This window comes from Anguilla anguilla, chromosome 3 (assembly GCF_013347855.1).
Source record: "Anguilla anguilla isolate fAngAng1 chromosome 3, fAngAng1.pri, whole genome shotgun sequence".
Taxonomy (NCBI): domain Eukaryota; kingdom Metazoa; phylum Chordata; class Actinopteri; order Anguilliformes; family Anguillidae; genus Anguilla; species Anguilla anguilla.
This window is the reverse complement of record NC_049203.1, coordinates 48,789,700-48,804,548: the sequence shown is the minus strand read 5'-3', so window position 1 is coordinate 48,804,548 and position 14,849 is coordinate 48,789,700. Positions and strand designations below refer to the sequence as shown.

The 14,849-nt window shown below is 49.7% G+C and overlaps 1 protein-coding gene across 21 annotated transcripts in view; it reads right to left on the bottom strand.

Annotated features, from left to right (window-relative positions):
* mbnl2 (muscleblind-like splicing regulator 2) overlaps nt 1-14,849 on the bottom strand; it is a 71,726-nt gene that overhangs the window by 21,543 nt on the left and 35,334 nt on the right. For 11 of the 21 annotated variants that reach the window (XM_035410939.1, XM_035410933.1, XM_035410945.1 and 8 more), the window contains exons 3-5: nt 3,504-3,668; nt 2,332-2,397; nt 780-980 (exon numbers count right to left, since the gene is read on the bottom strand). In XM_035410939.1, the coding sequence (XP_035266830.1) occupies nt 780-980; nt 2,332-2,397; nt 3,504-3,668 (432 nt within the window). The remainder of the gene's footprint in view (nt 1-779; nt 981-2,331; nt 2,398-3,503; nt 3,669-14,849) is intronic. The other 10 variants (XM_035410940.1, XM_035410952.1, XM_035410946.1 and 7 more) reach the window with 1 other exon arrangement.

The window sequence follows — 14,849 nt, the reverse complement described above, 5'->3', positions numbered from 1 at the left end:
AACAGAATTAAGAAATAAAGAACTGAGGAACTGAAACGGCAGAAACAATCAGAAGTAAATGAAGAGCTCGGCTGGAACAGAAACCAGCGCACACAGTGCGCGTCCACAACCGCGGCTCCAAGCTTCAGTGCGAAAGCGAAAACGATCGATAGCCTGGGAATTCAACGGTAGGCCACATTCTCATTCTCATTCAAGAGGGTCACTGCTGCTGAAGCAACCGGGCGCACAGATTTACACAGCTGCGCAGGAAAAAAAATTCAAATTGGACTATCAATACGGTGAAAGCCTCGGAGGGCCGAAAAGGTGTTTATTAAAGCCCGCCATTGTGGAGCTGCGCTGAGCTCACGCATCTCGGCGTGCGGGCTGCAGAGTACTCATAATCCTGTTTCCATCTGGCCCCTCCACTCGCACGCTCGCTAAGGGGTGCACCCCAAAGTGCATCTCTGCTGCTCCAGCGTCCCTGGCGCCACACTGCTAACACCTATAAGCTAGCTACCGCATGTTAGCTGCACAGGCTCAACGCTAACATTTTTTTTCCCAAAGAGCACGCTAATGCATTGCAATTAGCAGATGTGCTCCTGAATTACTGTTCCAGTCAGGAGCAAACGCTCCTAAAATGAGAGCACTGCACAGCCCTGCTGCAGTGGAACGTTAGACAAACCTCTTCCCCGATAGGAGCGTGATCGTGTATTTTTGCTACCCAGCTACTGCTACCATGGCAAGTCAACACGGTTCTATGTGCGTGAGGGTGGGCTTAAAGGCGAAGTGCGATTGGTCACCTCCAGCTTGTCAGTCCGCAGTAGCTTCCCAGTGGAGGAGGAGCCCTGCACTGAGACGGGCGGGCTCCCGGGCATGATGACCGGGGAGCTGGGCAGCATCTCCGTGGGAACCAGCCCCATTCCATGGGTCATAGGGCTGAGATACGGAGAGTAGCTCATGCCGTGGTTCGTCCCCAAGCCTTGGGCGACAGGAAATGAGGGCTGCGGACAGGAAAGGAGAAAATCTTTATGACATCATCAGATAAAATGTAGTCAGTCAACAGTGCCTGCAGAACGTGTTCTTACGGGTAAAAACTGTAAATGTGCATGTTAGTATGAAGTGATCTTACTGTTGAGTGGCCAGTTTATAAACAAAGTAGCTAGGACAGATATTGTATGCTATTTGTATGCCAACTTTGCATGCAATCCTGAGGCAGTTCAACTGGTGAGATGCCTACCAGTAGCAACACACTCCCGGGTTAGCTACTGTGTTGCAACAGCTACAAGACCCCGCTATTCTGCCATCAATGTAATGTTGGCAGATTTTCTACTTTTGAACGGGGAACACCATGTCAGTGATCATGGCCGACATAATTTTCAGGAATATTTACTTTTGTCAGCTAAATGTGACGATGAAAATCTAGTTTGACAGGCAATGCCTGAATGAGCATAAAAGCCATGTTGCAAAAAGTCATGAAACCGACGGTGTTTTGGGCATACACAGCACAAAGATGGCTTCTTCTTTGTTTCTGTCTCAAATTCCCTTCCTATACGTGCTCTGACCCTATAAACTAGAGCAAATATATGACGATGTGCTTGGATTTATAGGATTCGCACAGAAAAATATGTTCAAAGCCTCGTTTGAAGTCCCTGCAAATAATGTAAAATGGGTAACTCGGGAACTTGTCTTAGTCAAGTCAATAAACACGCTGCCTCACATCTCTGCAAATTTTCTCAGACTGTTAACACTTTGTTCTGGAACATTCCTGGGGAATAAATTTACCTATAACCACAAAGGATTCATCTTTTTTTTTTTACTGCAAACAACTGAAATCACATCAGTTCCACACAAGAAAAGTCAAGACTTCCAAATACATTTTTCAAGGCTGCCTTGGCTTGCTACTAGAAATGTAACAATGCACCGTACCGCACTGTACCGTTCGGTAGGGCACTTTCCGTTCAGTACACGTCAAACGTTCGGTACAGAAACTAGACAAATACTATTAAAATGCACGGCTACTGCACGTCAGCGCGCGAGTGTTGGGGGGACGACACCACCAGCAATCCGACTGTGAAAGAAACCCCCGCCCGCCAAGTAACCAGAATCCCCTCCCCTCTGACTAGGAAAACACTACATGAGAACAGAGCGTGCGGGCAGCATTTAGCTGAGAACCGCGAGAGAGTTTAGAGTGCAGTCATGGAAAGAGAGCCTGAAGACCCTCCTGCACATTTTAGATCAGGTGTCTGGGACCGCTTTGGCTTTGCCGTAAGGTATGACGTCGATGGCAAACGCCATGCTGAAAGGAACTTTTTGCAGTTTGCGGATTGTGTCGAACAAGCGTACCACACGTACATGCGAACACATCAAATGCGCCATCTCATTTGCGGCGAAATCACCCCTCTGTGCAAATCGGTGGATCTAAGAGAAAACACAAATCCACAGCAACACAGCAGCAGCAAGTTAGCATCACCACCGCATTTCATGTCAGGCAGCCCCTGTCTGGTGATTCGCCGTGGACAGAAGAAATCACTTTGGCAATAGGGAAGTTTACTGCGGCGGGTTTAACGCCGTATTCCGTGATCGAGAACGTGGGGGTTTAAGGACACATGCTGGAAGTCCTCGAGCCACGTTACACAATTCCATCAGGCCAACATTTCAGCAACGCCGGTTTTTTGTTTTGCTATAGAGTGCTGCTGACATGTTTTTTTTTGTTTGACATTTAGAAATATTAAAAAAACACTTTGTTGAATGTTTCAATAAATTTGAATTAGTTACATACTAGTTACATACTGTATTATGAGCACTCATTTTTTTTCGTATCGAAACCGTAAAACGTGAGCTTACTGTACCGTATCGTACCGAATCACAACATTTCTGTATCGTTACACCCCTGCTTACTACCTCCAGACTTCTAGACCTGTGCAAGCACCCTGTGCATGATGAGGTTAGGAAGGAGGCCTTAGTGGTAAGTGATCATGTATTTGACTGCTGTGTGCACTGTTGCTACATTCCTTTACGATGTGAAATTGAACAGCTGCCTTTCTGAAGCCCGCACCAGCTGCTGATACAGAACAGCGTGAGACCGAATTCGATAAAACCTCTCCTCTCAGATCACGGGACGAGGGCAGCCGAGCGACGGGCGGGGCTTTTACCGCGCTCCTCTTCCCGGAGTCAGCGCTTCTTTAGCGGTTCGATAATAAAACGGAGGAGCTCGTTAATATTCATGAGCGTGCGCGAGGCTGCTGACAGCCCACTCATCTGGAGCATTACGCAGCTCAATCTCTCTCTCAGGCCAGCTCCGCAGCTGATCCCGCCCCTCGAGCTCCTCAAACACCAATCCTGGGATGTGCAGAGGCGCCCCAGTTCCCAGTTTCTCCCTGCCCCCTTGTTATTCTAACCCTTTCAGTAATTTGTGTCGGGGAAGTTGCAGTCCTGCTCGGATTGGGAGTGGAGGTCAGGAGACACCCGCGGGGTCCAGCCTCGTTTTGGGCGGCCCCCCAGTGTAGGCGCGTGGGGGTACTCACCATGGGCTGCATGGTGGTGCCCGGGATCATGAACTGCATCTGCTGGGCCAGCATGGCGGCGGCCGTCTTCTGCTGGATCAGGTTGTTGCGCCCGTTTATCTCCAGCTGGGTTTTTAAGTGCGCTGGTGGGTGAAGGTATTTGCAGTTTTCTCTTGTACACCGACCCTGGAGCGAGAGAGAGAGAGAGAGAGAGAGAGAGAGAGGGGGGGGGGAGAAAAAGCACAAAGCGAGGGTTAGGGTTTTGACGTGGAGGAAAACGGCGGGAGCTGAAGCCGCGGAAACGGCGACGCTGTGCGTGTTCGGGCCGTGAGGCCCTAGGGGCGTGCGGCAGCCGGGGGAGATGGACGCTGCGGGCCGTGGCAGGGACGGGGGGCGCGCCAAAACGTTCCTGCAGAAGAATGTGAAAAGCACCGCGGGACAGGGCCTGCGCGGACGGCAGCGCTCCAGACGGCCTCCCGCGGGTTCGCCGGCTACGCGGCGCTCCCATTCGCGGCTAAAGCCGGGAGCGCGAGCGTGCTAATCCGACGCGGCTCCGGCTTTCGCTGCGGACGACCGCCGAGACGGGCGGGGGTGCGGGGGGGGGGGGGGGGGAGAGCAGGGGGAAGCGCGACGGGCGGCGGTGCGTGCGAGACCGCCGGGAGAAGAATTCCGAAGCGTCACACCTCGCCGGCTGACGGCTAAAGGAGAGCGGCACCGGCGCCGTAATCGAATCACACGGCCGTTATTCCAGAGTCACGGGCCTGTGCAAACATCCCGCCAGTTACAGGCTGCGCACGCGCTCCAAAGCAAACACAGCAGCCTCGCCTTCACGAGCGGCCGCAGCACGACCGCGCACATTCATCCGCTTACATCTGATATTATTAAGGAGCAGGCCACCGGCCGTATATAAAAACTGGACACTTTCTACCTTTAGGAAATAAATACCTATATGCAGGTAAAGTATTTCCATTTTACAAGTCACACTTTCCCCAACAAAGCAAAAAAGAACACACTGTACAATTACCCTTATTGTAAGCTAAGGTTGTAATTAATCTACAGTGTTCCCTGAGAATTTAGTACCAAATTATCAAAATGGAGTAGATGCCAAAAAATCAATCTCCAACCTCCAATAAATAAACACCGTCTGAAGTAAGGCATAATTTTCTCTCCAGTGATTTCAGGAAGTGAGAGAACTGCACTTGAGCATGACTTGCCCTTTGGAATGACTCACTCGCAACTGTCCCCACTCACTAATATGACAGAAAACAACTATATGATACAACACATTAAACCACAAATAGCAAAAAACTAAGTAGGATATGCAGACTTCTAATGCAGCACAACTAAATTTATTATTATTCAAATATTATTGTTTTTCAATTTGGCATCTCCAGTTCGACTCGAATTTGCCCAATGCCCAATTAGCGAACTATGTACAAGTAGGGTTGGACATCAAAAAACAGAGCCATCAGGCACCAACCAAAATATGTCGGTCTTACTGAGTAGGCCTATCAAAAACTGTATGAAAAAAGAAAAGAAAAAAGATCTAACTTGGCTAATGCTAGCGAGTGGCTAACTAATTTCATTCCACCGTTTATGTCAACAGTGTTTGTCGGTGGAGGTCAGCTGTGCCAACTTCTGGCTCGGATACTAATGACTGTCTTGTAATAACGCTAGTTATATTACTGTTAGCAGCATACCTCGCAAGCCATATAAAAACGCATCATTAAAAAAACGCTAGCAGCAGACAGCTAGATGTGATCTTACTCCATATCCCTTATTTCATTTCATACTAAGGACTAAGGCCGCAGTGTAGCTGATTCCACCCCCTCCATGACTGCCTTTACTTTGGCAGCAAGTATAGCCAAGCTAAAGAACAAAAAAAGAAAAAAAAAAGCATGCCATCATGCTGTAACCTACTTCAGAGAAAAGGTGTTGCATCATTTCAATACAGCTGAATCTCTATTTTTTAGGTACGTTTGCAATGAGGTAGGTTTGCAATGATTTTGCTAGGAAAGTAAACACAACAGTGTGCAAGACACGGTGTTCCTTTTTTTTCATTAAGAGATAGATGGCGGCAGCCCTGAGTCCCTGCTGTACAGTTCCAGCCCCCCTCCACACAGTCCTAACAGCTCATAAAAGAGTTTTGGAACTGCACTATATTTTCTTCTGTTCCTAATCTGTCGTTTTACAAAATAACATGATTGAAATTGCCCTTTATTTTCTTATTCTGCTTATTTTGACACTTTGACACTACAATGACATAATTTTTAAAGACAAACATGCTTACAAACAGTAAAGCTATCAGCTATAATCATTTATAGAAACACGGTTGGCTGATAAGCTGAAGGCTTTCATTCATATGCAGTATCGGAAAAAAGTATTGTGGAGGTACTGTATGAAATTAAAGTCACTGATTTTTGGTATCAGTATTGAAACATTTTGAATGTTACCCAACCCTATGCACTAGCGCGCTCATATATGCCACCTGCTGCTGGCTCACGAGAGAAGACAACTCGCGGTTCTCCTCTGATACCCGCGGTGTCAGCCAGCTGCCTTTTCCCCACACCACAGCCAAAAAGCCGCACACGTGCAGAGCGGGGGCGGAGGAGACCCAATCATACGCGGGCACAGAGATGAAGCCACAGTCTCTGGACGGCTGACAGGGGGCGCTCGAGCAACGAGCCCTGCTATCCCCGCTGACTGAATCCCTCCTGTGTGTCCCTTGGGTGACGCACAGCCAATCATGTGCTATCCCTGGCTGGCCACGGTCGACACTGGCACAGGGCAGCTTCCATCAAAGGCTGTGGTGCTCACTCATGCGCCACGAGCGGCGCTTTTACAGAGTGTGCGTCCTGGCAGCCCGGAGCGGCTTTCATTTTTAATGAACCTCGGGCTTCTGCACAACCACTGACTTGCATCTAGCCAACTGTTGACACCCCTCAGAATTGCTGATTAGACATCTCAGCACTGGCTGTGGAATCCAGGTAGACTGAGACTTCATTGGCTATGCTCACTCATCCACTGTGTGACACCAGCCAAAGCAACACAGGCACACTCGCTTTCTTTGAACTGCTTATGATCCTTCCCATAATTCATTTTTTAAAGCGCTGACTCGCTCGTTTTTTTCTATCTCGGGTGTTCTCATCTTCACTGGGTTCTCTCGCTGATGCTTGCCTGATAAATCTAGAAAGCGGGTCCAGCAATGCTGGAGGTTGTGGCCGAACAGGCATTTTGGAATGTACATTAGGACAGTGAAATGTGAAAATGTGCATCCATTAAGTGACCAGCTCACCACAGCTCCGCCAAGAATGCAGTTTACGCAGCTTTAAAGCCCAGCGTCTAACCCCGTCGACTGCAAGGCTTCCTTTCACAGCGCTGCTCCAGACGGCATCGCCGGTAAATGCCGCTGTCACCGAAACGATGAGCTGCGGGAGTGAGACTAAAAACAAACACCAATAGGATTCGTGGGAGAACAACAGCGCCAATCGCAGCGCCCGTGTTTGGGACAAATGCGTGTATTTCGACGCACAGCGGCGAATGACTGACAGAGGAGATGGCACCGCGGGGAGACGTCTCGAGTCATGTGACACAAATGCGTGCGGAAGCCTGAACGGCGGGGGGGGCGCGGTACGAGATGGTATCAGAGGGGGACGCGCGCGCGTCTGCGAGCGGAGAATTATCAGCATCGCACGACGAGACCTTACAGGAGACGGGATTATCTTCTCCAAGGTGATCATGAGACCCCGGAGATAAGACAGAAACGCTTGAGTGTTCTGCCACTAAGCCCGACGCATACTTGCAGGGCTTACCGGAGTTTTGAAAGGACTGAAGTGGCAACGTTACGCTGGGCAAGGATGAAACAAGAACTTACAATGTTTGAGACTAAATTCATACAGGCCCATGTGTTTTGACATACTTTACTTTGTGCTGTGTACAAATTGTGCTGTGTACAAATTTCCGACATGGAAAGCAGTGCGTTTAATGACATTACCCCACAGCTAAAGTTAAGCTCATTGTTTGGGTCAGGGGAAAGATCTGCTGCCTGTAATGGTTTGTTGGCTTGCCATTCACCCAGCAGGGGACCCTCTTATTCTAAATCCATGTTGACGACCACAAACCGGTGGCCTTTGTAGCTCTCTTGGGATTGGCTCTTCACGCTCATTTCGCTTTAGTTTTCCATCTGCAGCCTCGCTCATCTAGTCCTGTGGTCAGAGAAGGGTACTGCACTCAACAAATACTATAATCACGGCATGACTCCCCCTGTGGTCAGAGATGGGCACTGCATGCCACCAATATCTTCCAGAAATGCCCACATTGCTTCACCTATCTTTATTTTTAAAGAAAATCTTGCTGGCCTAAACCAATGATACTTTTGTGTGTAGACCAATTAATCTTATCTTATTATCTCAGCACTCTAAAACCAATAATCCAGGAAGGCCAAATGTCATTTTAATGGAACATGAAGCATATTTTAGAAATTGCAGCGCTCTCATAAAGGAGGTGTGACACCTTTTTGACACCTTTCCTTACCGCGTACTGTAGCCTGAATATAAATTAGTTTTGAATGGTGATTAAATACCACCTAGACCTATTCCATTAAAAAGGTTTATAAGTTGTCTTTGTGACATTAATGAAAATTAATGACAAATTCCAACTTCAAATGGATCCCGTGTTTTATGGGAAACAACGAACATGAACAGGAGGGGGGAAAAGCTGGACCAATCAGGCGAGCAGCAGGTAAACAGTCTTGACAAGGCCGATGACTAAATGCTCGAAGCCGACCAAAAGCACTTTCCCCGAGTTTATTTTTTTAAATCGCAAAATAGCCCCCATGTGCATTTACAACGTCCAGAATAAGTGAAATCTGAAGAAGAGTGTGGCTCTGGAAGTGCAGGGCTGCATTAGTCACTCTGACGCACTGGAAGAGCGCCTGCCAGCCGCAGACACTTGAAGCTGTAATTACAGTAGGGCTCCGCGGGGCTGCACCTCCACGCGCTCCTCCATTACAGAGCGGGGAAAGACTCCGGCACGCAGGCAGGCAGCGTTATGACCGCTGCGGGAGAACCCGCGCGCTCGGCTGAAGGGAGCGTCTGGGGGCGGAACGAGCAGCGTCATGTGCTCTGCAGGAGCGCATTCCTTCATGGCCCTCACCACTTACATGCTTGCACTTCTCAAATTAAAGCCTTCACAAATTGGACGACAAATTGGACTACAACTCCTCCCAGAGCCTCAACCTACAGACAAACACCTAGTCCAGGATGTCTATGGGGGGTTATGCAAGAACACAAAGGAGAAAGTTACAGAATGCAAATAGGTGACATTATTTTGTTCCATTCAGTTTGTGCCTTGAAAAATGAAATGGTTAGCAAAATTCAATTCACACTTTTTTTTTAGGATAGATCAAGAAATAAAACTAGCAACTAAGAAATAACAATTAGCTCAAATCTATCTTTATTTACACGTCTTCTCAGCCACAACAACCGGTAAACATCATCGCACAACAGACAGAGGGGAAACTAACCTTCCAGGAAGCTCTTGTTGGGCTAAAAGCTTTGTGACCATCTACTACGCTAATTTTCAAAGCACACACAACCTCTTAACACAAGGTCAAACAAGGGTGGAGGTGGGGGTGGGGGGGGGGGAAGGGGGGTAGGAGTATCGATTCCTCAACCGTAGTGACTGGCTGAGACTCAAAGCGCGTGCGCAGCAAAGCGAAGATGCTGAGTGGGTAATAACGTCAGCGGGGCCTGAGGAAAGCTGGTCCCTGCGCTTCAGACGCGCAGGTGCGGCTTTAAGAGAGCCGGCTGAAAGAGGCTTAGGGGAAGTGCTGAGTGGCCAGAACAGGGCGCTGAGCTGCCCGGGGTTAGGGGGATCTCTTCACACGGGCTTCCCCGGGCCCTCTGTCACTCAGCACTGGAGCCGCCGGCCCGCTCTCCGTCCCGCTGGCTTACCGCTCCCCGGCCCGGCCTGAACTTCCTTTGTTAAACATGTCGGGCTGTGGGCCCTCCCTCCCCAGCATCGGCTTCCAAACCAACTCCTTTAACGACCCGACCCGCCCCCCCCCCCCCCCCCTCCCCCTCCCCCTCCCCCTATAAGCACTGTAACTTCCCCTCAGAGCCCCAGAGTAAAATTTCACATACTGCTCAATTAATAACAGGAAATGTGCTCTACATATTTCATTCAAGTCCTGCGAGGATTAAAAAGAAATTAATGCTACTAATTTCGTAAACAGATTAGGATTACACTGATTTAACCCATTTAAGGATGTCCCCTGGATTCCCACTAATAACCCAAGTGAATTCAACCTCTTTGTTAGGCTAGCGTTTGTGGAGTTTTGTTTGCCGACGACCGTGTCACACTGTAAATCTGAAGAAGAGTAAGTAATGTCTCATTATTACCGCCAAGCAAAGTGATTTGTTTTGTAGCTGGTGTTCAGTAGCGAGAGCTGCAATGTCCTGGTTTTCGTCTGCTCTCGCATTCGCACCTACCCTCTGCTAATGGCTAGCCTGGCCCTGAGGCTCGCCTAAGATTAGTACCCAAACTTGACACATGCACGCCGAAACAGCGCATCTAATTAACACGCACAGTGTAGCCCTCTTAGTGCATCAGCTGCTTCGGAGATGCACCAGCTGTATTAGCGAGTCCCTACAACTGTGTAACATGGGCATAATATGATTATATGTCACTAAGGAGAAAGTCAAATTGTAGTTAAATAAAGAGTCTTCATTTTTTATTATTTCTTTTTTTTAAATCCCCTTTTGGACAGACAGTGACCGGGGCTTACAAAATGGTTATGCACAGCTTAACCGTTAGCTAACCACTGCAGTTACTCTTCAAACAAACTGTCATCTTGAATAAAGATCGACAGAAGTCAATACTCTAGCTGGGGTGTTAAATGAAAACTACGGAGAAACTATGGAAACTCAAGCATAATTTTTTAAACGGTTGTACTGACACCGTGCGCGATAGATCTCCTTACGCTTGCCTAAAAGGTACAGGCTGATCCAGGCGGCAGAACACTGGAGGCCGAAAGTGAAAGGGGCCTATCCCTTCGGCTGCCTGCTGCACCGCCGGCTCAGACAGTGTAAACACTCCAGAGGCCCGCGTCCCCGTAATCAGCCGCTCATTGTGCGGGAGCCGCGGCTCTGTCTGGCCGCGGGGGCGCACACAGAAGGCACTTGTGCGGGGAGAAGAATGGCGGTTCAGTCTTCCGTTGGCCTCCGCCGCAGATGGACCATTTGCATTTCGCTTGAAAGGGGATCCACTGTTTCAGGGGGGTCGGCAGAGCCGTGCCCTTCATCAACAGAAGCACCAGATCTTACCTTTGGGGGAGCACGGGCACGATGTATCTATACTTATCTTTCTCTCCTCACCCATGTGACCATCCACTCCACATAAGACTGAATCGCTGAAGGATGCAGGAGGCCTCCTTACAGCTTCCGGTTTAGACGAACCCTACACTGCGTTTGTATGACAGACCGACTTTATGACATAATGGTGACAAAGCAAACTGGCAAATTAGAGGACCACTGCTAAAATGTATGAAAACACATGGGTGCTAGGACGAGTGTCAATACTGAAGCTATGTGTCCACCCGGTCTAAATGAAAGGTCCATTTCTGAGTGAATTGCTAATGCGAGACATTAACGCGAGGAGTCGGGATGCAATGTTCTCTCGGCAGGTAGTAAAAGACTGTGAAACGAGCACTTTAAGGGCCGTTCAGGCCTTAAGAATCCTCGCGCGAAATATCCCCGCGCCATTAAGCCACCCCCTTTCCCTACGCGTCCTTCTCGGAGTCAGACCTGGTAATTATGCGACTATACGAATCTATTTTTCCCCTTTCAGAAACGCTAACAATAGCTGTAATCACGGCACACTGTTTGACTGCACACGGGTCCCACCCACACGCCAGAAGGGTTGCGAGTCCCTCCAGGGATATTAAAAGCTCCAAAAAAAAAAATAAGCCTCGGCCATGCAAGAGGAGTAAATCAGACCCTCGTGTCTGCTGAACGTCGGCTAAAAGATCACTAATTTGCAGTCGCCTGTATGAAGCTCGCTTCTTCCGTCCATTAGCCACACATTGGTGCGGACAGGGTTTTTGCTCAGGGTTTACCTCACGCTATGTGTGATCTCCGCTCCGCACACGTGTGTTTGTTCTACCGACTCCAGCCACCGATGGACGTGCTTCTCGCGAGCGTTCACGCGCGCTGAAGGAGAACCCTGGGAGAAACGCTCACCGCCGCTCGCTGCCGGGGGAGGGCCCGGCCGCACGTTCTCGCTTTAACCTCACGAGCAGGGAACTTCCGCTCGGCTCCGCGACCGCCGCGGCGACGGCGCCAGACTGCGGGCGACCGCCACCGAACCTCAGGAACCGGACACGTTCACTTTGAACAAAGCCTCACATTCAGAGCAGGGGATCGCAGGTGACCGGACGGCGGTCTGAGTATAGGCTTTGCCGGAGCGACTGGGACGCGGATCGGGAAAGCGTAATGGAGAACCGGAACCGCCCCCCGCAGACTGCTGGGCGGCTCATTTGAATTTACAACGTCGGAAAGGCAGTTTGCTCTTAATTATACCCGCTGGATTGGAAAGCACTCGACCAGCGTGGAGCTGGGAAAATTGTTACAGGCGCTATTCTTGCATCAACAGTGATACACAATAGGATGGTGGAAAATGTACTTCTTGCAAAATACTCAAGGCCAGATTTACTAAGGGTTTGAGAGCGCTTTTCACCCTCTTTTCAAAAGAAACGCAGCCGCCACAAGGTCGCGTTACCTATGTTAGATTTACCGAACAGTTGCAACGGGTCAAGACCGCTATTGTGCGATTTACGGGGATTATGTCTATCGATGACTTCCCTCTCGACACACAAGGTTCAATCTCTTCATGCATAATGTATGCCTTGGGGGTGAGCGCGCTGAAACAGAAGAATTAGCAAATGAGGCCATTTGAGTATTGGGTCTAACTCGCTAAAGCAGGCCTCAATTGCGACCGTCCTCTTTTTACGCGAGGGTTTTAAGAAGTCCTGAAAGGAGGCGGTCATTTTCCGAGCGCTGAAACAGCCTTTGCGCGTTCTGTGAAAGGTATGGTAATAAAGAGCTCTTTCTCCAACACGGCAGCAGTCGCTACAGGCAGGAAAAGGCACAGAGACAAAGGAGGATACGGCAGGAGAGGGTTTTGTCCAAGAATCCACCCCCCTTTTCAGTTAGCTGAACAGTGAATGGTAAAGCAACAGGATTACATGTTGTACAGTACAGCTACACGGCAATCACACTACTGGAGGATACAGAAGAACATGAGCTATGTACAGTACTCAAAGATCAAATTCCCTGCCAGCTATGCTGAACTTGCTCTCAACTCTAGATTTCCTTGCATCCCGGTCTTTCCAAAGTGGACTACAAGCTGCAGGAATTTCACAATCCCCGTTTAGTAACACTGTCAGAGGTGATGGATGATTATTTTTTCGACTCATTCATTTACTTTCAGATATAATATGAAAATTACATGTTTTATCAAATTGGTGCAGAACATCTAGTGAACAATCGGTAATTGGCTAGCAGCTGCAGTAAATTGCAGTATTGAATTTAAATAATTGACTTGTGCGTACATGTTCAATACAGTAACTAATAAAGTTTTACGTTCAGGAACTCCCCTCACATGTTCAGTCGTGTCAATCTGTCCACCCTCGCCGCTTGCTCATTTTGCAGGGATCGTTCCCCCTGCTGTTTCATTGGTCTTAATAGTCTTTGCTCATTTTGGACCACCGCCAGCGTCTCTTGCCTGCATTATGTTGCAGGAAAGTTTTATCTTTTGTATGCCACCTAACATCACCCCATCTTTTCCTCAGCTACTGCTCCTAGGCCTAATGAGAGAATGCGTCCGATGTGAAACAGGTGTATTCCTACGCTGTGATATGGTGCTGTACGTATACCTTTGGGACCATTACCTCCATTTCCCGACCTGTAAATGTAGGTTTTCTTTTTCTTGAGGTTGTCTCTCTCGCTACCACTGTCCGACTGCTCCATATCCCGCCCTGTAACCTGGATGCATAAGCATGCCATTGTTTCAGGCCCTTTCTTTACGGGCGTCTCAAAGCGGGAAATCGCGGATGAGGGCGCAGCGTGCCTTCGATAGCGTAATTACGGCCGGTATGAGCGAATCGGCCGTTAGCGTGTCAGCGCGCGCGACGGCAGCGGGGCTGTGACACAGCGAGCGTTTCTCAGCCGCCGCGTCTCCTCAGTAAATCAGCCCCCCCCCCCCCGCGTTAATGTCGCTGCGCCGATAAACCCGGAATGCAGAAGTTCTCCCTTCTCGCTGCGCTCGTAACATAAGAGGGTCCCAGTGCTGACTTCAGAGCGTTTCAGTGCGCGGTTAGAACATTCCATAAATACAGCAGGGTGGCCTTTGTGTGTGGTGGTGTTTGGTGAATGGACGTGCATTTCACGCTCAGGAAATGTCAAACCAGACAGAGCTGTCCATTGTAAATCCCGCATTGTGACCCCCCCCCCCCCTCAGAGCCATCTCTACATTACATCAGTTCTCAACAGGTCGAATGAACCAATGAGACAGCACAAGCACCGGGCAGCACAAGTGTTCTGTTCAGAGTCACCTACAAAGATGAACAGCCTAATGAAGAGAGACGTTTGAGGAAGAGCTCTCCCTTTGTTCTCTTATTCTCCTACAGCGCGAGTGTAAAGCGTGCAAACACACACTTTCCCAGTGAATGCAAGGCACACTTGTTTCAATATTGTCCCGGTGGTAATTAAGCAGGCGTCCGTTTCAGCAACCGCTAATCCTACAGATGGGCTACCAGCACAACTGCTGACAGGCTTGTGATTAATATGCAGGAGCCGGCGTCTCCTAAGCCTGGCTTTCCACTGCAGAGAGAGAGAGAGAGAGAGGGAGAGCTAATTCCACCAGCCCCCCCCGATCTGATCATCTGCAGAGATCTGCTGCAGCAGAGGCATTCTCTCCTACGCTCAGTCTGAACACCTCCACATGTGGCCGACGTGCAGCTGACGCACAGCGCTGCGGCACTGTGTCAGGGGCGGCCGGCGTACGTGGCCGTGTGGCCCCTGTGAGATCCCACAAAAAGCCCCCGGGGGTGAGGAGGCCAGGAGGGCCATGTGACCCGAAGGGGAAGGGCCGTCCCTCCCTCCCTCCCTCTCCGGCCTCCCTGCAAAACCCGCCGTGGTTCGCGGCCCCTCCCGGGCCCTCGGGGGCCTGACGCCACCCACGCGGCGTGAGCCTGCCGCTCTGACGCCAAGCCCCGCCCTGCTGCCGCTCACCTGACCGTCTGCAAAAGCGCCTACGTGAGCGCCTTTTAATCCTCTCGGCCCTCGGCAGCCCCGCGCGCACACTGGA